The sequence below is a fragment of the Nipponia nippon genome, unplaced genomic scaffold, assembly GCF_047370975.1.
Source record: "Nipponia nippon isolate SJK-2023a ecotype South Korea unplaced genomic scaffold, ASM4737097v1 scaffold_3, whole genome shotgun sequence".
NCBI lineage: Eukaryota > Metazoa > Chordata > Aves > Pelecaniformes > Threskiornithidae > Nipponia > Nipponia nippon.
The window spans coordinates 69842494-69866312 of NW_028262347.1; the positions used below are offsets into that span (position 1 = coordinate 69842494).

The following is a 23819-nucleotide window of genomic DNA, read 5'->3' on the forward strand; positions in this document are numbered from 1 at the left end:
ACTCAGAACTGGAAAAGGCTACGGTAATTACAAATTACCCTACAGTAAAATCCAAGAGTCTCCAATGCATCAGATAATCATCATAATCATACTTCTGGTGAGCTAACGCCAACCTGTTTCTAATCTAAGAGGTTGAAAAAGTCCATCTGAAAAAAGAAAATTGGAAATGCATTTGTAAATGGGATACCCAGTAACTGATCTAGTCACTTGTACAAGCAGTGATGAAGAGAGAGGGACAGAGCATGCAGAGCGAATCACCTGCTGCCTGGGATACGGTGGAGAGGAAGGTGGAGAAGAAGAAGAGAGCATGATCACTTTTTTGGGGCAGGTCCGAGAACGTTCCTTATTCCTCATCTTTTTTTAAAACAGAAAAAAAAAATCATAATAATGGTAGAAAAGAGATAACATTACCATTGGCTTTGGTGAGACAGGCTAGAATACGTGAACTGAGAGATCGTGATCCTAAGCTCAAACCTCTCACGAATGACCTAAAGCCACATTTTATCTGAAGCTGAAGGACCAAAGTTTTTCACCCATAGCCACACGATCACATATCCATTTGACATGTACTTCTTAGGGGCAGCCAACATGCACTTATATCAATCATCATTTGAGTTTCTGACTCAAGGTCTTACAATCAGTGAAAGGTACAACTTGGAACTCTCCATAGCACAGCTGGACTGCTCTTTGCTTCATGAAAAATTACTTATTGCTGAGCCTTGCGATGTTTAAAGATACCCATCCTGTTGACCTAATTACTCTTGCTTGCAGTTCATTAGCAATACAAGTCAAGCCACAGTGTTCTGTTCTCAGCTTCAGATCCCTCCTCTAACTTACAGATACTAAACCATCTCAGGCAAGTTAAACTGTACTCCGCCATTCTACTAGAACAGAAATGCAGCTGGTTTATAGCTAAAATGTAGCCACATCTAATAGTCTGAATATTATACAATGTACATACATGTCCTCATTTTAATATGCCAGAAAACATGCCTTTCCAGTTCTGTACCTCCTTACTATGTACCATCTTTTCTCCACCACTTCTTGATTATTAATGTATCTTCTGCCTGATTTTTTTTTTTCTTTTGAGTTCTCACCAGACTCTATCTGGAAATCGTTGCACTGCAAAAAAAAAGCTGTGTATCCAAAGCTACTGTTAGATAGCCTCCAAAGAAACATCATGCTGTTTAAAGATATTACAGATGTTCCTTACTGCCCTTACAGCTGAGCTGGCACTAACATCTGTTTGGTTATTCTCTTTCCTTTTGGGGGGCGGGAATCAACTCTTCTAATTCAAACAGATGCTATAAGCAGCTTAAACTGAAGCACATGACTTTGCACTGAAGTGGATGAGGAACATTTATATGCTGTTTCAAAAGGCTCGGCTGTGAAGTCACTAATTTCTAGCTGAAAGGGTGATAACATGTTCAACCACTACAGCTGTTCATGGACTTTCACCTGACCATGGCTGAGTCTGCATTTCAAATTTCAACATTTTCACAAACTCGTGTATTTTTTCCATGGCAGATCTCAGAATATAACATTGTACAGGTACATGAAGTACACGTTCAGTTCTCCAGTAGGATGCATTTCTGAGCATGCAAAGATGGCTATAGGAAAGAGGAAAGATATGTCAGCAGATTTAAATAGGAAACTTAAGTATGAAAAACAATATTTGCAGAAATCATTGGTGTTGTAAGTTCTCCTCTGTTAAGATTTCAGCTCCTGATGACTGTGGTCATCTCAGTCATTGCGTAGCTTCAAAAACTACAGTTCCAACAGTATTACTGAAAAGTGTTTGTACTGTTGCACCTTTATCACACTCCAGGGGACCATCTCAAAAGAACAAGCATCAGACATCCAGAGTCAGAAAAGATCTGCACCAAAAGACATGTGATCTCCATCTTACAAGCATCTTTGCACACATCAGTGATTTAAGCTTATGTATTACACACACACCTTGTTGCTGTTAGGAGACCTATGAAACTATAGCAGAAAACTGCTGAAGGCCATAAGCTGAGAGTTCGGAAAGCCAGGACAAAATTCAGTTTAAAAGACTCGTCTCCCTTACCATTCCCAAACAGTCAGATCCTCTTCTGGATAGACCACATGGCTTTTCAATGGCTTCACGATCCCTTATGAGATGCTCTTTACCAAAAGCAGCCCAAATGGCTTGGAAAGCAATAGAACACACCATGGAAGATGTGTTTATACAAGTAGGTGTTCATTTGAGGAGATTAACCACCATACCATGAAACACAATCCAGTTTTTTTAGGAGATATTACCATCACATAAAAAATTACACACATTTCCACTGAGCACGTACACTTAACAGTATCTTCATGCATTACTAGCTGCCGCTGAGGTGCTCATAATAGCACAAACCCAATTTTGACGACTCAGATCAACATTCCCAAAGTGTAGCTCAATAAAGCAAACTTTGTAATCCAATTCATGAGGAAAATGCAAGCCACACAGAATGCTGTGAGCAGCAGACTGGTGAGGTTTTTTAACCTGCTTGATCTTTTGAAGGTTTTCCGTTTCCAAGAGAGATAGCATTAAAGGTCTTGTGATGAAAGTAAAAACTGCTTCAGAACAGATGCTGCCAGGATTTCACTCTTTCTAGGAATCCTGTCTTCGCAAGCCACCCCTACCCCACCCGTACAACAGACACAGAGACAGTCTGCCTTACAAACTCATTGAAACTGCTGGCCTCATAACTCTTAACTCCAGAGCAAAGCAAGATTCTAGACTTAAACTGACAGACACTGGCAGGCAATAGCCCCAAGCAGACGCAAATTTTCCATCAAAACTGGGAGTCCAACCCAGACCACATCCTTTGCAACTGTATGGTTTCTCCCCTGCAATCACTCTTATGCTTTTGCGGTATACTTTCCTCTTCCGTCCAGTTTCCAAGACGCAGGACCAAACCTATCAAACACAAGACACATAACTTTCCTTCTCCCAAAGACCCCTGAGGACTTGAACTTCATTCTGCCTACAGGCAAGAATTAGACATTAGACAGCTTGTGGTTTCCCTGAATAACATGTCACCACTTTGTCCCCTTAGGAACTGCTTTGCTCCTCTTCAAAGGACTCTTCCATAGAAGGTATTTGCTATGTGATATATGCAGTCACTGACAGAAGTTTCTGCTCATAAACTCTGACACCTGTGCCAAACAAGATAACCCTTTCTCATAGCTTCATGAACAGCTCTTTCCAGTAAACATATGTCCTCCCTAAAGAGCTTGTCAGGAGCAATACTAATCCTTTACAGTATCTCCAGTGACATGTACTGGTACCCCACACCAACTCCCCTGTTGGCAATCTGTGGCCCAGGAAATAGCTTTGTAGCTCGAGTGCCCAGTGTCACAGTAGAAATCCGTTTCAGTACCGTAGTAACCCACAGTCTCACAGCTATCAGATTCTGCGTACCTAAGCAACCAGAATTAGGAATCTCAGCAGCCAGCTGAAGCAGTGCTTCAGCAACAGCTTCCTGCAGGACAGACTTCTCTCCAAGCTTGGCAAAGCTGGCTGCTTGGCTCCGTGGATGGCTTCCTGCCTCAGCTCATCTCTGATCAGTCGAGAATAAATGATTCTATATACTCCCATAGCTATTGAATTAAGACAACTGATGTTCTTCATTTCCCCAGGCAAGTAATAAGGAACCTTTGGAATAGGGACCGTATCAATTGTTTCTTTGATCCCGCTGCATCCTGCAGATTTTGCATCCTTGAGACTCAGTTTTATTCTTCTCCATTTCAACTGTCAGATGAAAAGCATTGCAAAATCCAGCATGAAACCTGGACCCAAGGACCAACCATCTTCTGTTGACACAGTAAATCCTATCAAGGAAAGATCATCTCCAGCTGTAATCTTGAGAGGGAAATCATCCACACAAGGCAATCAATGTCAGTGTTGAATAAACCAACGTAAGTCCTCTGAAAAAAATCATGTAGTGCAAGCAAAAACAAGAACAAACTGCTCTCTAGTGAGGAGAAAAGTCTCATCATAAAAGGAAACAAAAGTTTGTCCTTTTTTTGATCAATTACAAATGGATGACAGTAAGAACTTTTGTGTTTCACCGTAAAGGCTTAATTATAAAGCCTTCATAAAGTTTCAACAGCAGGTTCAAATACAAATCTCAAGGCTGCAGGGATGCGATCTTCTCCAAGTGCTAAAACACAAATCTTAATCCTTCTGAACTGAGATAAACTGGACTGCGTTGGTTGTCTTCCTATTTTTGTGGGGTAACATAAGCAGTACTCATCAACTGACTTAATATTGTACAGCCATATTATGCTCTTCTGCATCAGTTCTTTGGGTTCTCCCTCTTTACCTGGAAAGTATTCTTAAAAAATGAAATTTGCCTTAATCATGGATGATGTGTATCCACCTGAAAGTGCTCATTAGCCTATAAAGAAGATTTTGAAGAGACAGAATGTAGAAGAAAAAACACTGCGTCAGGAAACCTAAACATATGTTGACTTATTTTTAAGAATCTCTTGACAGCCCTACTGACAACAATTCCCCTGGCTTAGGTCCTCCTTCTTGGAGAGAAATCTTCTAGATCATGGCACTGGTCACGACATACAGCACTAATTATGTTGAATGCTTTGAACATTAAGTTCACCATGAATCCATAAACATGCAGAATAGTGCATTTCCAAACTAGTGTCATCTTTTTCCTCTTGACTCCTAAGTATGCTCTGATTAAACTGAAGCCAGAAAGAAGCAGATATTTCTCCAAATTATGGCTGACAGAAAAATGTATCTCGGCACTCTTGGAAACATGAGGAGGTCATTTACACAGGGAAACAGTGGAAACGGAGGAAGCCAATGAGATAAGTATCCCTATCTGCCTGAAAAGATCATCTGTCACAAGTCTTGCTTTTGAAAGCACACTGCTGAAAGAAAAACACCGGCAATGACACTGGGCCAAAACACATGAGAGAAAATAAAATTTGATACCTGCTGATTTTTCTGCTGTTGATCCCTATTCTGACCCCGCCCTGTGTCAGAAAACCTAAAATTTACTTAATTCACAGTAATACAGGAATCTGCAATGCAATGAATGTGAGAAGTTGGCAAGGATAGCTACGTTTGTCATACAGAAAAGGAAACCACAGCAAAGTCTCCTGTAATTGCAGAACACACAAGATTTCACATGTGACTAGCAAAACTGAACCGATTTTACTATTTATATCAAGGAAGAACTTTAATATCATAGATGGTGTGACACCTTTAACCTCATTGGTTGCGATAACTGCTTACATATTTTCAAATTTTTTCTAAAAGAAAAATGTAGAAATACTCTGGATGATAAAATATCTACACTAGGTTGCATCTATAGGCAAGGTTTCTGCTAAAACATCCACTGAAACCCTGGGAAGTTGAAACTAGCATAAGAGGGCAGGGAAAATTTGACTAAGTCCTTTTGAAACATTAAACCATACATCCTTAGCAAAGGCAGATGTTGATTTTATTCATTAAAAGTTAAATTATTTAAAATAATGGACTCACACAAGGTGCTAGAAAACGACTGGTTTAAAAAACAGGGCAGCGATAGCTGGTGTTGGGTGCAGGCAATGTATTGTATTCATAATCAGTTTCTTTACCTGTTTCCACTGGGGTATGGGAGCAAGACGGCCCTGCTCTCGTCTGCTGGATGGTTGGTTGTGAACACGTTCTTGATAAGGCAGGACAGGTTGCTGCATGCAGGTTGTAGGGAAAGTGGGTTGGGACCAAGGAGGAAAGATAAAATAGTAAAGAAAACTCAAAGAAAGCCAAAGGAATGGGATACAGAATAAGACAGACAAACGTTTAAGAAAAAAAAAATAAGGTAGGGGAGAATTCATTTAGCCAGTAAAATATAAAAAGGGAAAGAACATCCAAAAACGGGAAACTACATCTGTTTTTGGACCTTCCCTTTATTTTCATTGCTCCTTCAAATCAGCCTGGTTATTCCAGACAATATGTAGTGGCTGAGGAAACATTTGATTGGTAAAGAGTGGGATAAACGTCACCATTTTGAGATTATGTTACACTACTAACACTGGCGTGCAGTGTAGCATAGGCATACTCGACTTAGCTTTAAAGCAGCTAGGTCAGACCCCACTCGCAATCTGTCCATGGCAGCACAGAGCTTGGCACGAGCTATGAAGACAGACTATGCAGCAGAGCAAGAACTCAGGCACTTAAACCATACTGAGCCTTATACTGCTGGCACTGCACTGCTAGCAGTAGCTTGAAGTGACTCAATCTAACTTCAAAGGCAGCTACTCTGCAGTTGCAGTAGTTCGAATACCATCCTGAATAACCAGCGGTCATCAGGAAGCCTCACTTGGAATGACACAAATATCCCAATTGCAAAGAAACTCTCAGGCATTTATCTGCTGCACTTACACACACATACAAAACTTAATCACAAGTTCACAAGAACAAACAGATATAAGCTGGCATGAAAAAGTTCAAATCAGAAATTAAATGATAGCTCTTAAACATTAGAAATAGGATGTTCCTGGAAAGCTTTTCAGCAGCAACAGCAGTTATAAAAGAAACCTAATTGCTGCTAAGATGTTTTTGAAACAGATTATATAAAATAATACAGGCAATAACAGGGAAATAGACTTTTATTAGGAAGTTCTTCTCTATCCCATACTCCTAAATCTAAATTTTTTCTCTTTTGAATAAGCTTCACTCTTCCCTAGGAGAGCCTTTGAAGCAGAAGGGCACCACTAGCATCCGGTCTCAAGGAATGCATGTTATTATTCAGGATTTTCCTTCATAATTCCAAAACACGGGGTTTTATTATCCATCTCCTACCTGTCTTCGTAAGCTTGAGGACTGCACTGGCGCATTCTCCTCAAACTTGGCCAGTAGCTGGGTTGCCATAGACTTGACTTTGTTCTGATTCCCAATGGCAGCATCAATTCTCCTTTCTGTCAGGGCACTCACCAGCGTGGGCCTTTCTTCTCTGTAGCTTCGCGGGATGTCCTCCTAACAATCAGCAATATCAAAATTTAACAAGATACAACCGGATCACCTTTTCCTCTCTGCCCCTCTGCCCTGATAGGTTTCTAACATTGTAGAAAACAAACCTATTAGTCTGCACTTGAAAGCTCACATTTTAATTTCCTTTGGCATGTCATCAAAAGTTCTGTTTAACTTTACTTATCTTTTCAACCTTATTTGATACACTTACCTATCAAAGAGACCACAGCTGAAACACTCCCATGAATCCACTGACACAAAGCAAAGGCCTATCTTCAAACCTTCACTGACAACTCAAAGCACTAAATTTTAACTCACTTGTACCTATTTGGCTATAAACATTTCAAGTGAAGGACTGTCTCATGGGGCATACTAGAAATGTATGCTTTTTGCACTAATTAAGGCTAAAGTTCAAGTATGAATGAAAATTCTGACTATACTGCATGACTTTACTAAATAAAAGTTTTATTCTTGGTGTCCTCATCAAATCAAAGTAAACTGCAGTAAAAATAGAATATGAGGGAACTGCAACATTTTGTTTGTGGTATACTATTCTTTCATAAGCACCAGTAAAATATTTGCACTATAGCTATGACAAAGCATAACCTCTAAAGAATAATTAATTTTTATCTAAAAAAAAAAAAAAAAAAAATCTTATATAAACTCTGTCTGTATATAGAAAATTAAAGCACTGAAGTGGGAACAAGGAACGTACCATATGTTTTCCTCCCTGACACATTTCTCACTGTAATACTTACATCCTCAGATTGGCTGGTTTTTCTCCTCTTTCCTGCACCATCCAGTTCCTTTTCTTTTTTGTCCTGAAAATGGAAGGAGGAGGGGGAAAAAAAAAAAAACAACAAAAAACAAAAAAACGAAAGATAAGGATTCTCATACCTTTCTGGCCTGAGATAAATGTCATCAGTGCACTTAAATAAGTTTTGCAACACAACTGATTAATTCTCTGGGCTCATTCTCCATTTGTTTAAGGGGATTCTTACCTTCAAATTGGACATTCTTCAGCACTTTCAATTAACTGGGAACTGAAAAACCCGTTATGTTCCAATACAAAATATATCCCCAAATACTACCACAAGGCTAGGATTTTAAGGCTGAAATATACCACTAATTGAGAGTACATATTACAGATGTAATTCTGCAATTATAAATGTCATGTATTGTCCCATGCCAAGAGCTGATGAACACATGGTCTTTTGTAAACACATAACAGACACACACAGACATTTTTAGTACCACCTACTTGGGGAGCAGCCTAACAGACACAAGTGTTATCAAGACTGTGGTATGGTTACCTTTGGAGTGCGCTTCCGAGAGATGCTTTGTCCCAGTTTACTGAGAAAAGAGATAGGCGATTTGGTACTGGCAATTAGGGCAGCTTTTTCTTCTGCATTCAGGTCCAGACTATCTGTTAGCAAAAACAGGTAGGACAAGAGAATGCCAAGACATTATTTCTGTGGTGTTATTATTAAATACACAACTGAGGGACTCGCTGATTTTTTTTTTTTTTTTTTTTTAAAACTTAACACTCTTTTTCTTAAATTCCCTGTTACCAAATGATTGTAATGTCCAGAATGAATACCTTTCTCAGCTACTCTGCTTCTTCATTTTGCCAAAATCAATTCTCCTTTCAGGGTTTATAAACACGCAGAATAAATACTGTGTTTGTTTACTCTATTTACTTTCATATTTAAAGAGCATCATGATCATCAGTATTGTTAAGAAGAGTTCAGAGTTTTGGAAATAATACCTGATACACACTTATTTTTAAAAGGCTATTAAACACAATTTTTTTACCGACCAGAACAATAGACTTGAATTAAGATCATCAGTAATAAAGAAACAGCCATAACAACATTATTAATACTTAAAGGTAGGCCATATTGATTTGTGTTAGACAATTACGTCTTTCAGTTCTAATCAAAGATCCTTCAGTCCTCATTGGCCTGAAGCTACTCTCACCATTCATGCATGGTAAATAGATATAAAATTTGGCCACTATTCTGACATTACCTACTAAAGAACTACTAGCAAGGCATCTCACATTAGCCAAGACAGGTGAACCCTTAATAATAGCAAGAAAGCAGAAACGTTATTTAGTAGTGCTGAAGTGAGTTTAGAATTTTTGAGGGCATTATTTTGAGAACATTATTTTGTATTAACTCATTTTTTTGCTCCTGATGCTGCTAACATGGTCTTTATCAGCACCAATAAGAAGCCAACTTTTGTAAGGTAAAGTTAGCAAGTGACTACTATGAGCTTATGCAGAAGCAGTACGAAGATAACTGAAACACACAAATTCACCCTGAAGCTGTCTTTAAATCTGAGAGACCTGCCCCAAACTCCTTACCGCTAGAGGGGATGGTGTCTTTGAACATCTCATAGAACTGTGTGAGGTACATCACCATTGACAGTTTATCTGGCTCTCCGACAGATGCCATTTCATTTCCAGTCATAATGGGAGATATTCCAAACTCTTTTTCAGCGATGTCAAAGGCCAGCTGGTTATTCTTCTCCACATTGTGTTCATCCAAAGAATCAAAGTCTCTGCAAAGGGCAGAAAGACGGCGTGCTCTGAATCAAGCAGAAACCAGTCTTCTGAAGGAACTCAGGGATCCATCTCCTTTTTTTTTTCCCCCCTCCAAAATCTCTCAAATTTATTTGCCAGCAACCTTTTTGTCTTGCAGAGTTGATGCTAGTTAATTATGGTGAACTTTGGCTCCAAAGCATTCTTTTTTCATTTTTTGCTTCTCCTCCAAAACCAGATTTTCCTTCTTAAAAACTTTATTATCCTCTGAAATATATCATCACTTCCTCCTTTGCTGGAATACTGTACTGTTTTCCCCTACGTAAAATCTTCTGTGTGCTTGGAACTAAATTAAGTCTTCATTTTTGTCCCCTTTTTTCTTGATCGATCCATATTTTAGTTCTGCTGGCTTTTTCCAAAACTTGTAGAACTATATAAAAGCTATATAAAAAGCTACAGCTTGTAGAGAGTTATATAAACCATTTTAAAAGCTATTTGAACTCTCCACAAGCTATATAGCTATTAAACAGAGTAGCTCAGGTTAACTCGAGTACACCAGTAGAGAAGTAATTCAGTGCACATGGAAGGGAATAACCAAGTAATTTTTCAGAATGCTTTCCATTGGATTATGTCTTTAAATACAGCTCTAGCATTTATTTTTTCTAATGTCCCTTTGGGACGTTGCAGCCATTTCAAATTTCAATTAAAGTACCAGAGTCTTTGCTCCTGTTACTTCTTCCAGCCAGTGTTTTCCCATTCTAGAATCTGGGCACTGTTTTACCCAATATATCATGTAAGAGGACGCCTCTCTCATTCATCCCATCAGCATGTTAGTGCACAAACGGTAGCAATGTCTCTATTTAGACTGTGGGTCACTACTTCTAAAAAGAGCAGCCTAAAAGTCTTTAAGAAGAGTTACTGTTAAACAGGAGATTTATAAACGGCTGTTTAGAGACTTGTTCATGAGAAATTTAACTGAAGCTATGAACTATTCCTGACTAACTTCACAGAGAAAAGAGCTGTCAGTCAATAATGCTTTCCAGTCAGTACCAATCTGAAGCTTAATTCTGTCAAATCATCCAGAAGGGAAAACGACAACACATTTATCTTCATATTCATCAAGCTATTATGACCTTCCACTCTGCTGGTAAATCAGCATACGTTAGCTTCTATCAAGTTTAATTGAATTTGTTTCAATCCATTTCTCTATAAGTCACAAATGCATTGCCTCAGTCTCCATGCTATTAGTTCCAAATATCACTAGTGTTCCGCTCTTTCCAGTTATTCAAAACAGCCAGTTACTCACATTAAGTCTGGACGGTATCTGTGGATAATGGCACACAAAGCTAGGCCGCTTTTCCATGACATTGTGAGGTCTGTCACATTTACACCAGCGTATCCATCAGTCTGCCTCTGGCACCAACTGAGCAATTTACTAGAGCGAGCTACAGACTCTGTAAGAAATCACATTTTGCAGTAGAAATGTACAACATCTCTTTTGTGAATTTTAAAATCAACATAAAAAACATCAATCAACAAATAAAACCTTCATGTAAACACAAGCTCCTTCTACAATAAGCAATACAGGACAGAATTCTTATTTTTTTTTAAAAATACTATCTTACCTATTTTGGATCCAAGAAAGGATTTTTAATTTGCTAAAAAGTAATTACCTAAGTTATAACTTGCCAGGCTTTTCACCCTAGCCCTTGTAAAAGAGCCCCAGGGATTATAAAGCAGTCACAAAGGCTTCTTTTAAACATGATCAAAAGGATATACAACAGCATAAATGCTCTCTAAAGCCCAGATATACTATTTCTAATGGAAGAACTACAGATGTACTTCTGCAACTTTTTCTTTTCTCTTGAAAGCTTTCCTTTAAAAGCACTGACCTGTTTTGACCTTGCCTTACTGCAAGATCTGAGGAAATTACAGCCTAGAGGGACGTGGTTGCAGGCCAAAGAATAAATCAAAAGACTACATAGCTATTCAGCAGTGAAAGGGAAGCTTAGCAGTAAAGTGCCATTCTGAGAGTCCAGACACTATCTGGACATCCAAAAGCAAGGTGTGCAAAAGGAAAAGTTCAACATACCCCTCAGGGTATAGGACAAGTAGACAGATACTGAAATGCTTATCACAAGGCATCTTAACTTTCAGAATAATGCAAGCAAAGTGAGGTTTCATTTACTTAAGCCAAGAGATAAAATTAAGTAAAAGAAAGCATGAACATGAAAGTCTGTTCAAGAAATACTTTGTTATGTTTGTAAGAATTCTGAATTTACTGTTAGAGTGAATTCAGGCTAGGCTTCTGCACTCGAAGTAAGGACATTGTTATAGGATAAAGGAGGTGAAAAAATGCTTGCATAAGCAAATATGCTTCAAACATAACAGGATTATAAAGCAAGGGAAATTAGGCAAACAAAAATATATTTACATGCTAATTGAAACTGGAAAAATTGGAAAATCAGACCATTGACGAAACAATTGCTGGATACTTTTTCTAAACCAAAAGAGACTGGTTAAGTAATACTGTAGAGCCCCACTGCTCTATGTCCTGCATTGATCCAGAATACCGAAAGGAATGGAGCAGTAGCCAGGCCTACCATTCCGAGTCAGCTTTGGTGTCCTGGAGTTCACAAAGTTCTCTATTTCTAGGTGAATGTCTTTCAAGTCTCCTGTATTATACAAGTGGCGTACCTAAAATGACACCAAAAAATTAAAGATGACCAACATGCCCTGCACCCAAGATCCATACAGAAAAAGCATGACAAGAAGGAGCCATCCCAAGGCACAAAAAGGAAGACAAGTACACTTATGCAGCAGAAATCTCTAGTACAAGAACCCCAGAACAACAAAGAACAGCTAGTCAGTGCTGAATAGTCTAGCTGACTGCTGCTGCTCAGTGGATATCAAATTGCAACGACAGACTGCTACACTAGATTATTACAAAGAAAACGCGCGTGCATGCACATGCACGCACGTATAGATTTTATGTACCATTACAGCAAGGTTAAAACTGTCAAAATCAAAAATTCCCAAGCAGGAATTTGTTTAAGTACAGAGGTCTACTCTTGACTGATATATCTGCTTTTCACTGCTTCCACGCTATACTGCCACATCACGTCACTATCCGTTCCCAAAACATTAGCATGGCTTCACCTCAGGAAAGACAACACAGATCACAAGCATTCAGAGGCACCATTTGTCCAGTTACCTGCTGTGGCCGCAAGAAGTTGACGTTGATATTGGGATACCGGGTGGCGGGATCAATGCTGTAATGGCTGAAGTTTTTACTCACATTCTCAGGGGTGGTCTGGGGCAGTAGCCTATAAATGCTTTCCCTTAGGAGAATAAAATTTTTAAAAAGTATTAGGTTTTGTGGGCTGGTTTTGGGGGTTTTGTTTTGTTTTGTTTTTAAAAGAGATGCATCGCTACTAATACTGCTAAGTCAATTCTGAAGAGATAAACAAGCAGATCAGAAATCTAACCACTTCAGACACTGAATAGCTAAGTTTCAGTTTAAGCGTATTAAAATCTGCAATTTAATACAACTCTAGAAATCAAAAGGAGGGAAGAAAACAATACATTAAGCATAACTGAAAGGGTTCCTCAGTACAAGAAAGACATTGAGACACAGGAGCAACTCAGGAAGAGGGCCACCAAGGGGACCAGAGCACTTGCCCTGTGAGGAGAGGCCAAGGGAACTGGGTTTGTTCAGTGTGCAGAAGAGAAGGCTCAGGGAAGATCTTACTGCTGTCTGCAAATGTCCAATGGAAAGGTGATGGAAGTCTGGCTCCAACTGCAACATTATCATCTTCACCATTTTTTTAAATTCAAACAAATGGAACTTTAAATATTCATTGTGCCATTTACACAATTTTTTAAATGATATTACGGTTCCTGATGGTTAGAAGGTACAGTTCCTTAAGTTTAAAATAGGTTCTATTAGACCTTGCTTTTACTTACTCCATCTTTTAGTTTACCCAAGTTCTGATCTCTAAGATATCACCTTGAGTCACCAAAACAACACTCAACTGAAGATGATAAAAACATCAAGAACTTCGTACTCCAAAGAAACACAAGATGTTCTTTGGCTTATATGAAAAAAATGATCAATTTAGAACATGAAATAAAAGCAGGTCTTAGCTTCCTTCAAAGAAAATCACAGAAGATATTTACAAGACAATAGGGGATGGCAATAATTTTTGTCTCTGGTACTTTAAAGGCACCTACATCTCCATCTGCTTTGCTATTGCAAGGCTAGTGACAGTAAGTCAGGCTCATTTTCTCCAGGTAATATCAGTAAGCACCAAAAAAAAAGACTCTTCTTCTAATCTGCTTTTATAACTAGGAACAAGAACAGCTGCAACAGTTCTTACTCCTCTATAAATATACTTCAGTTTATTAGGTCCTTGGGAAATTTTTTCTTCGATTGAATTATACCCACAATCATCCTCTACAAAGAGTGAGATCTCTTAGTATCTCATATTGTGTCTATATATTTGTACTACAAGAAACTGGAATGAATGATGAGATATTGGAGGATTAGATTAGAACTGAAAGCGTATTCAATTTCTCTATTACCTCTCTGCAAGAACTTCCAAAGGACTAGCTCCGAGTGACCAACTTCGTACCATCCAAGCAGAGTCCATTGCAGCCAAAAATCCCCTGGCTATTCCAGTTCCCATTGGCCAAAATGGCTAATATTATAGTTTACAAAAAAAGCAGAGAAAGGAAAAGCATCAGTTAGGGAAAATTTTAAACAAATGTAAAGAATATATTCAGATGGTAATCTGCTGGGAAATTATAGCTCAGTAATTAGCTTAAAGCTCCACTCCCACTGGGCTAGAGGAAGCCAGATGTATGGTGAATTGCCCGTGATCTTCCCCCAAAGCCAGTGTTCCTCTGTTTCCAACAGCAATTCATAGCCTGGTGTGCCTTAACACCTTCTTTTCAAGATTGTGCTTTTTAAACCAACTACAAAATGCTAATTATTTACAGGCCTACAGTAGGTTCTGTAGAGTCTAACTGTCCCAATAAGAGGCAGATGGAACAGACATAACTTCAGAAAAAAATCTCTGCACACATTTTCTTAAGCAAGATCGTTGCCATCCTAAGTATTCTGTTTTCCCAACACTCCTACCCTTCCTTCAAACCTCCCACTTTATTATATAATAAACAGTAGCCTTCCTTATAGTAACTATCTTATAGGCAGTGCACATTTTGGTGATAGGTGCAATAGTTTGTGCTTATGCTTCAATTCACTGCTTACACATAAGTTTAAAACACAAACCTCTAAGAGACTGTCCCCAACCAGTGCCACAAGTAACTGGTGGCCATTCTGCTCTCGCACAAGGGCTGCGTTCTCCGATGCGTACATGCACGTGAAGTCAAACATGGCCACATCTGGCTGACCATAGTGATTGATGGCAAAGTCCAGTGATGGCAGCTGCTGATTAGTGGAGAAGTCAGCTGCTTCTCTGGCATAGTTTAGCAGAGCCTCCTGGTCCACATTCTCTCGTGAGAGTAGTAACTCTGTGTCAGCATAATCCTGCCAAAAAGAGAATATTAAAAGTGAAATAGCCAAATCCACAAGTTTATTTAAAGACTGGTATATACAACAGTTGGCATTAAAACTCCTACAAATCCACTGATACAGGTTTGCCCTCTAATTTCTTTCATTCTATCTGTGTTTATGCTTCCAAGAGAAAATTTGTAAATCTTTTATTGCAAACAGTAATCAGTCCTACTATCATTTCTGACTGTGAAAGGGGTAAGAAACTTCTGAGCATTTCTCTTCACACACTTCAGATAAAAGGCACAAGACCCCAGTCCTTATTTATTCATTTGTGGCCAAACTACTTCTAAATCACCTTCTGTCAGAATTAGATATATTTCCAATAGTTTCTTCACTTTGTGCTGTTTCATTGCCATAAAATGAGGGAAGGTCAACTAGGCTGTCAAAGGTTCTTTAAGCATATTTTATCTTAAGGTGAAAGAAATCCCCAAATCTACAAAGGAATACATATTTGGAGAGGATAGATTTTATAACACTCTTCTGATGTCCCAAAATACTTCAGAAGGGCATTAACCACATGTACTTGAGGTCTAAAATACACCTGTATAAAAACGTTACGTGGTACAAGAAGAGAGCGATTCCCTTCTTTCAGTATACTGAAAGCAAATTGTACCAAAATCATAGTTTATAGTGAGCACAGGAAAAGGTAATACCCACATGCCGTATCACTCCTTTCTCCAGCAAGCTCTGTTTTTTGGCAGTCATGACAAAGTAGTGTGTATCATCTTTGTAGTAGACAATGTTCTCCAAGTCAATACCTTGTGACAGAACAAAAGACATGGTAGTGAAGGAACAAGTTACATGTTACGTATAACACAAAAGCTCTATTGAAAGAAAGTAAATTGAAACTATGTGGTTAGAAAGCCTTAGAGAGAGAATGCCAAGCAGCTTTCTCCCATGCTTTTGATGACTTTAAAACATCAATCTTCAACAAAACCATAAACAGCACATTTCACCTGCATATAGCTACCTCTTTTAAAAAATATATTTATCATCTCTCTAAGGTCTGCATTCAGATGCGGAACGCAGGAAACTGAACTCAGGATTTAGACCTTACCTATTTAGGGCTCAGATTTCCTGAAAACCTTCAGGGAAATAAGTTCTCCACTTCTGAACAAAAATGACACACATCTGAATGATACACATCTGCTTTTTACAGCTGTACAGAACAGCTGTAAAAATGGGGAAGTCAGATTTCAAAGAGAAACAGTAATGACTGACTTCCTTGCACAAGATGTTCATTTATTGATTAAATATGATACCCGAGTCACAAAGTTGTAATAATAAAGACAAATAGTTTTCACTGGAAATCTGGCAATTGTTGGCAAACCTGTGGCTTCTCGTAGATCCTGGAAGAACTTCTGGTTGAATATGAAGGCCACACCACTGATCTCTTCTACTTTGGCTTCAGCTGTGGTGTTGCGATTGATGAAGTTTGCTGTGATAGCAATTGCTAGTTTACCACGGAACTCTTTTCGGCGAAACCCTATGGGAAAGATAAAATAGTAACACTGAAAAACAGAGCATACCTTCAGAGAAGGCTCAGCATGCCATACACAGGTGCCCTCACAAAATAAACAGAGAATGGATCTGATGAATTACAAACTCCCCCACAGAGAAAGCAACAACTGCTTCACCAGAAAAAGAAAAGCTCTTGGTTAGGGAAAAAGCTCCCCTCTCTTTCTTACTTCTTTTCCAAAAATTGCAGCTTGCATCAAAAATAGTAAGACAGAATTCTCTGCTACACAGAATAACATTCAACACTTCAATTCCTACTCCAAAAAGTAAAAGCTACAACACTACTCAACTAAAGAAAAAAAATGTAGGAAAAATTATCCAGGTCAAAACACCTAATTCCATTGCTAGTGGACAGGAAGAGGAAAAAGATGACCCACGTGTCTTTTGATACAAATGGATTTTTACATGGACTTTTAATCTCCCCTTTCACAAGTCAAATGTCTTTCCAGATTTTGATTGGTATGTTAAAGGCCATTTTTGTTCTAACTAATTTAAGAATAGGTTCTATTTGAAGGCAAATTACAGACACACCATTACCTTCTAAGGTGTTCCTCCTGCCATCCCCTCCAATGATTACTTCAAACTCATACTCAGATACTGGATGGGTTTTCGGGTGGACCAATGCACGCCAGCCTATTCCTGTTGATAAACTCCAAGTTAATGACAATATAAACAGTGTTCATAATAGAACAAGTACATAAAACCACTTCTCACTACCCAAAATCCCTTCTTCACATGGTCAGTAAAGATGCACTGCAGGACAGCTATATTGTTGACAGGGCTATTACTGACCTGCACAGACACTCTGTGTGAATCAGAGGCAGAGACAGCTCCAGTAAAACCCCCCTGACTATTACCTTTAAGGATCGCTACAACCCTTATAGCTTCTCTGCTGTCCATTCTATTAATAGGATGCCGAAAAACAAGTAAGCCACCATCTCCCATGGTGATCAGAGAACAGGTTTCACAAAGATACAAAAAGCATAACATGGATCATTCACTGATATAAGTATCTTCAGTGAATGCAAGGAAAGGAGTTGTTTTAAAAAGGTAACTTCTAAGTGTAATAGACTTAAATATTTTAAGAGCAATTACGACCCACTGTGTTGTAGTCTATTTCTGTGTAGTACTTGTGATTTTGCTTCATATAGTAACTAATTTGAATTTGTCATCAGAAAGAATAAATCCTACTAAAAAAATTCAAGCAAAAGTGTGTTAATTACTCTCATTAACGAAGCATGAGGAAAGGACTTAGAGTCATAAGCAGGGTTAAGGAGCAGGAGTCTGTATCCTACCATAACTTCCCCTTTCTCTACTACCCATTTCAATGCTACTTGCTTTCATTCTCCTGATCCTCTGGAGGGTAAACAAGCCCCTGAAATTCCACGTTGACATGGATCTCTATTCCCAAGATCAAGGCAACCTTCAAAAGGATAAGCTGGAGCTGACGGATACCTGCAAAAAAGCAGATGATAAAGAAATAAAAAGAAAAGAGCACAAGTGCCCATGTGTCACTGTTTCACATTACTGATAAACGGATTTAAAGGCCAGCTACTACTTTCTTTTTCCCCACTGTGTTCCCAGCACTTCATCCATACAGCACTGGTGTGTAATATGACAGCATGCCAAGAAACTTCTATATAGCTGAAACCCCAGCCCTTTTGAAAGAATAAAAAGTAAATAATTTTTTTATGTTTCAGTCCCCAAATCAGCAACAAGGGAAACAACCAGAACATGCACTGCAGGAGAGGGAAGGAAGAGAGCACAATCAGGACTGCACTTCTGTCACAGATGGCAACTAGGCATTTGAGAAGCCTAGCTGTAATACTGAACGGCACCTTCCTTCTAACACGCCTGGGTTAGTGAGGGCATAGTAAGTTCCTCACCACCCCTTTCCTCTTCAGTTAATGTAGGTAGCAGGTATGAAAATGACAGTGTGCAAACTTTACTAATTTGAAGGAAGACACCTTACTGTCATATTTCAGATACTGAAATGAAAAAACATTCCATCTGAACACTAAACTTCAGCTGTGCTGAGATACAAAAGAAGACAACATGCATAAAGTACTGGAAGAATAAAAACGACAAGAAATTGGAAGGGAAAAAGCAATCTACAAGACTGATATTCCAAAGATCTCCCAGTTTTGCCATTCATTGAAAAAAAAAAAAAAGAAAAAAAAAAAAAAAGGCAGTTTTGCTTTGGACAAGAAGCCAAATCTTAACTAGTATGTTTGTGCCTCTTCATACTTTCCACTTATGCCCAGCGGAGAACACAGACTGCTGGGTAAAACCTGGCTGTGCCGTGTCCAGTAACTTTTTGGAAAAAAAAGAAAAACTGAAAACCAACAACTCCTGCTCCACCAAAGCATTCAGTTTTCAAAGCAAACTGATTTCTCAGAATTTGAGAATCAAAATTATTCTCAATTTTAGTATGTAAATCTCTATTTAATCAAAACTTATTCACAGGCTGACAGTGTTCTTAAAAATATCTTCATCGCTCTTCCAAACATTAACAAAGCCAAAATTGTTCCTCCTTTTTCCAGATCAACATTCACACAAATGTTGAAAAGCATTCAGTAATTTTTTTCTTTTTTACAAGTTGCTTACAATGCTCAAGAGAAACAGAATAATGTGGTAGCTGCAGGACTGTAACATCAAAAATATGACAATTATCCATTTAAAAAAAAAAAAAAAGGTTTGAACCTTACATGTACTTTTCAGTTTACGAAAAATATATGCCTTGGAAAGTAATAGGTGTAAGAGATGATAGATATATATTGCATGTGTGATAATCTCACGGCACAACGTATTTCTTTCACAGCTAGGTCTAGCCCAAAATGCACTACGCAAAGGTAATGCTGAATTGTACTGTGAGGACTTGAGAGCAGTGATTGGTGTAGGCTGAATTTTAATGAGTTACCCCCATGCCCTCAATCACCTTTCCCCTATGAAGAACAAGTGCTGCTGTGTCTAGCAGCGGCTGTACTTACTGATATGGTCTATGGATCCTGCACAGAATTTGCCGTAAAACTTCTTGGCGCCAAGACCCCTCAAGTCATGTATGGTGAATGGCCACAAATGCAGCACATTATTGCGGGAAAAAGCATCCCTCTTTTCTATGACCACCACCTTGGCTCCTAGGAATGATAGGTCGATAGCTGTACGAAGGCCACAGGGTCCAGCCCCAATTATCAGACACTGCAAAACAACCAGCACAGAGTAACTAACTTTACAGTCCTGGGAGGAAAAAGATGTTTTTACCACAGCTTCCAAGCACCTCACAGCTCTTAGGAGTAAGTGCTCTTTGTCTGCAATGTAAGCTGAAATTTCAGATCAGTCTTTCTACTGTTACCGGCCATGCTGTACCACTGATACATTAAAGCAGTTACTACAATCTGAAAACAAAGCATACCACAGAGCAGTGAAAAGCTCGGAGAAGCAGGCAAGTCACCTGCCTCTTTTAAACTCTTCTTTTAAGAAGAGATCCCAAGGCGTACTCTCCAAGCTACGTAATCACCTGGAGAACAGCAGTATTTCTGAAGGCTTCTCCCCATCATTCCACCCATGTGCTTTTTTCTTAAAAAAAAAAAAAAAAAAAAAAAAAAAAAAAAAAAAAAAAAAGAGGTGATGTAGTGTTTTCCTTTCATCTTCCAAAGCCTGAGCTGGCCTTTCGTGAGAAAATCTTCAGTAACGCCAAAAATTCCCCAGCATCACTGAGTAGCATAGCAATGGCTAAGGCAGATAAATACAAGAGATGCTAGTGTTTTTATAAACATCATCATTTAGAGTAGCACAGAGAGTAGTCAAGTCAGAGCACTCTAACTTATGCCTATGCTGGTGCTTCTACTACTGCAGCAAAGGAAACTTCAGGAAAGTAAATACAATGTAAATATGATCCTTGTGTGACTACATAACTTTTATCAAAATAAGTTTTCTCCAACCTAACCTTTGACATATCAAAGGTCTTTCATCTTCTCATATCTTTTTCCACTCTATTCACAAACACCATCAGAGGCTAATACACAACTTGAGAGTGTAAAATACTTGCATATCTAGTGTTGGAAGTACTTTTGGAGAAACAAATGATACAGCAAGATTGTTTCTTTTAAGATTAAAAAATCCATGATAGTCAGTTGATACTTCTTACCCACAGAAACCGAGGTTCACAAAGCAAGCTAGCATGTTTATGTGCATTCACAGGAATATAGTACACAGTCCATTTTGTCATATCATTTTTGTACTTTTGATTTCTATTGAGTATAAACCAGACCCACAGAATAAAGACGTCACTACAGTGGTGACTGCTGCTCCTATGTGAGTATTTTCCAGATCCTTACATACCTTGACGGCTGGACAACAAAACCGTTTGAGAAATTCTTAAGTATGCTAAAACTTAACCAGAACCCAACCTTCTGATAAACAGCCTATCCCAAAGCAAAGCTCGTTGTTCTTTGATCATCCCCATATGCCAATTTTTACAGGTCGCCACATTTTCACCAGTTATTCACTGGTGCATAAATTCTGCAAATGATGTGAAACTTCAAATATAAAGCCTGAATGATGAACAGAACAGTACAAGATACAGCACTGACGACATAACAACCCACACGCAAATTCAAAGTAAGACTACTGTATAAGATAAGAAGTCACATAAATCTGAGGGCAGAGTTCAAGTCTAGAGGAAAGGGAAGCGAAGAATAACAGCACTGCTTCTTAGTAGCTTCAGGAACCTGAAGGCATATGGGAGAAGAGGCAAGCCCAACCACTGAGTTATTAAATTCCAAAACAGACTTGTATATTGAACAGATATCCAGCTTGTCATTTGTTAAAAGCGATAATCAATTAGGATCTAATATGTTCTTCCAATTTAATATTGTTTTCTTTGTGGGTAAGTATGACTCTCAAACACCACTTAGTCTTTCTTTTTTTAAACTTTTAAGAAAATTAGCTGTGTGTATAATATTTATTCAGGTAATAATTTTGCTCATGTGACAACTACAGTCTCCAAAGAGACCGGATTCAATAAGCAACAAGACCACATTGAGTCGGGTGATTTATTCTTTGACAACTTTGTCTGTATAAAATAGTTATGATGGAGTGCACAACAGCAAAGGAGTTGTACTAAAATCAGACTATTCAAACTCAGGTCTATGTAATCAAATTATAAATTCATTGTCTGTAATTTTGTCATAGAAACATAAAACCATTTTTTTCTCTACAACCTTCCCCTCTGCCCCCAAACAACGATGTGGTTAACAACATCTAGGTTATGTTTAAGACTCTAGATGTTCTGGATGTAAAATATACGATACTCAGTGAAGTAACTCATGGCCAAAGTTGCTGTATTTTTTTTACCATCACAAAAATATTAAATTGTGTTGTTATAAAACACAGGGAGTTTTAAGCACAATTAAAAACAGAAGAAAAGACTCTGCTCCCTTTTCCACCTCTAACACTTCATCCAGTTTCAGATCTCTCATAGAAACCTACCTTTGGATACTCTTACAGGCAGCAGTAACTGCGTGAGATGCCAAGTACAGCCAAGTAAATAAAGGCAGCTACTGCCGTTCCTTGTTCCCTTTCCCCTCAATGACTCCAAGCAACTGCTGCAACTCCAGGCACTAAAGCTGTCTCACCCCTCAGAAACACTTCTTGCTCAATATCTTTCAGGCAGATTATATTAAGTTTTCAGCAGCAACACCATGGTAATGGAACATTAAATGCAAGCTGAAATCCAGTATTCTCTGTATAACCAATGAAGAGAGAGCACTATTTGTAACTATTTACATCTTAACAACCCATCACCTCCAAGTCTTGCTTTCATGAACGCTGGTTATCTGAATTCTGGTTAAACTGGATGCTGGCCATGTGATGCACTAACCACCTAACTACTGCCCAACTCCAGTCACGGCACTTCACCCCTGACCAATTTTTAAATGGGCAAGTAAGAGCTACACTACAGAGGCTGAGAACTTCAAAACTGGTATATGTTCAAGTGTATAGAAGCTGAGCTTACTAAAGAAATGACTGACTTCTGTTCCGATAACATGGCTAAAACCCTAATCTGTATTTTAAATCCCATCATCTCCACACGCACAGTTAAATTTCTGTATTTTTCAATCAGTGGTTTCCAAACTACATGAAACATTAGGAATATAAAACTAAGTGAGATAGGAAACATCAAATCAGATATGATTCAGTTCTCAAAAGGCCTCTACTTTGAATAGGTATGATTATGTCTTAGGAATTACATATAAACATTTAATGGCAGATACTACTAGGATAGGAAACAAGTACTTAACAGAAACATATATGAAAAATATAAAAAGAATATATATATTTATCATTTCTTTACATTAAGAATTTCAACAAATTTTACATGTAAAGCCACACAAAAATCATTTCTCATCACAGGTATATATTCTTTAAGACATACTAACAAAAAAAAAATTAACTAAATTTCAGTTTCTCTCAGCTACTAATTTCACTACTCAAAATGGCGTGAATCCACAGTCCATGTTTCTGGGTTGGGGCAGAGGGGGTGCCACCTTTAATTTATTCACCATCCACTCTTTTTACTTGTGTTTCTATACAGCATCTCACCAACAGCTTCTTAGAAACACTGGCAAATTACTCTCTGGCTTGCCTCCACTCCCCTTCCTCTTTGCCTTTACTCTCTTTCTTGTCACCCACACAGGAGAGCGGCTACAGAATAAGCCCTACCTTTCCTCTAGTAGAGACCAGTTCTGCACGATCGCTGACATGTTCACTGCAGTCATTCCCCACTCCCACCCCTCTGGTCCTTCACACTGACACCAGCAAGTTTTGAGGTTTCTCTCTCACCATTAAATGAGGGAGAGTCACGCGTGACCCCGTGAGTGTCTCTGTTTATCTCACCACCATCTCATCTCCAAGATCACTGCATGCCACTTCTACAATCGCACTTGATCCCGTTTCTCCAATTCCATCCTACACTCTCTCTAGCTTAGCTCTGGCTCAAGCTAAGCCTTGGGACTATACAAAATCTCTAGCAAATTCTTTAGTCAAACACCACTCCCAGTATGCTTTACCCCTTTTACCCACTTTTCGACTGCCCTTGAAGAGATGTTTTATAGACAGTTGGCTACATCTGTTTCTAGAAAGCGCGTCATTTTCTCATTTCTTTTAAGACTCAGTACTCCGCT

At 38.6% G+C, this 23819-nt stretch overlaps 1 protein-coding gene across 15 annotated transcripts in view; it reads right to left on the reverse strand.

Moving 5' to 3' along the window:
• MICAL3 (microtubule associated monooxygenase, calponin and LIM domain containing 3) overlaps positions 1-23819 on the reverse strand; it is a 189519-nt gene that overhangs the window by 87140 nt on the left and 78560 nt on the right. For 11 of the 15 annotated variants that reach the window (XR_015707008.1, XM_087767975.1, XM_087767974.1 and 8 more), the window contains exons 3-18: positions 19626-19833; positions 17974-18090; positions 17173-17274; positions 16448-16603; positions 15775-15875; positions 14833-15090; positions 14124-14239; positions 12754-12880; positions 12143-12236; positions 10846-10993; positions 9363-9559; positions 8308-8420; positions 7753-7815; positions 6827-7000; positions 5620-5712; positions 259-354 (exon numbers count right to left, since the gene is read on the reverse strand). Coding sequence is in view for 14 of the 15 variants with exons in the window: in XM_087767975.1 (XP_087624101.1) it covers positions 259-354; positions 5620-5712; positions 6827-7000; positions 7753-7815; positions 8308-8420; positions 9363-9559; positions 10846-10993; positions 12143-12236; positions 12754-12880; positions 14124-14239; positions 14833-15090; positions 15775-15875; positions 16448-16603; positions 17173-17274; positions 17974-18090; positions 19626-19833 (2163 nt within the window). In the remaining variant the exon portion in view is untranslated. Of the gene's footprint in view, positions 1-258; positions 355-5619; positions 5713-6826; positions 7001-7752; positions 7816-8307; positions 8421-9362; positions 9560-10845; positions 10994-12142; positions 12237-12753; positions 12881-14123; positions 14240-14832; positions 15091-15774; positions 15876-16447; positions 16604-17172; positions 17275-17965; positions 18091-19625; positions 19834-23819 lie in introns of those variants that run through there. The other 4 variants (XM_087767983.1, XM_087767980.1, XM_087767985.1 and 1 more) reach the window with 2 other exon arrangements.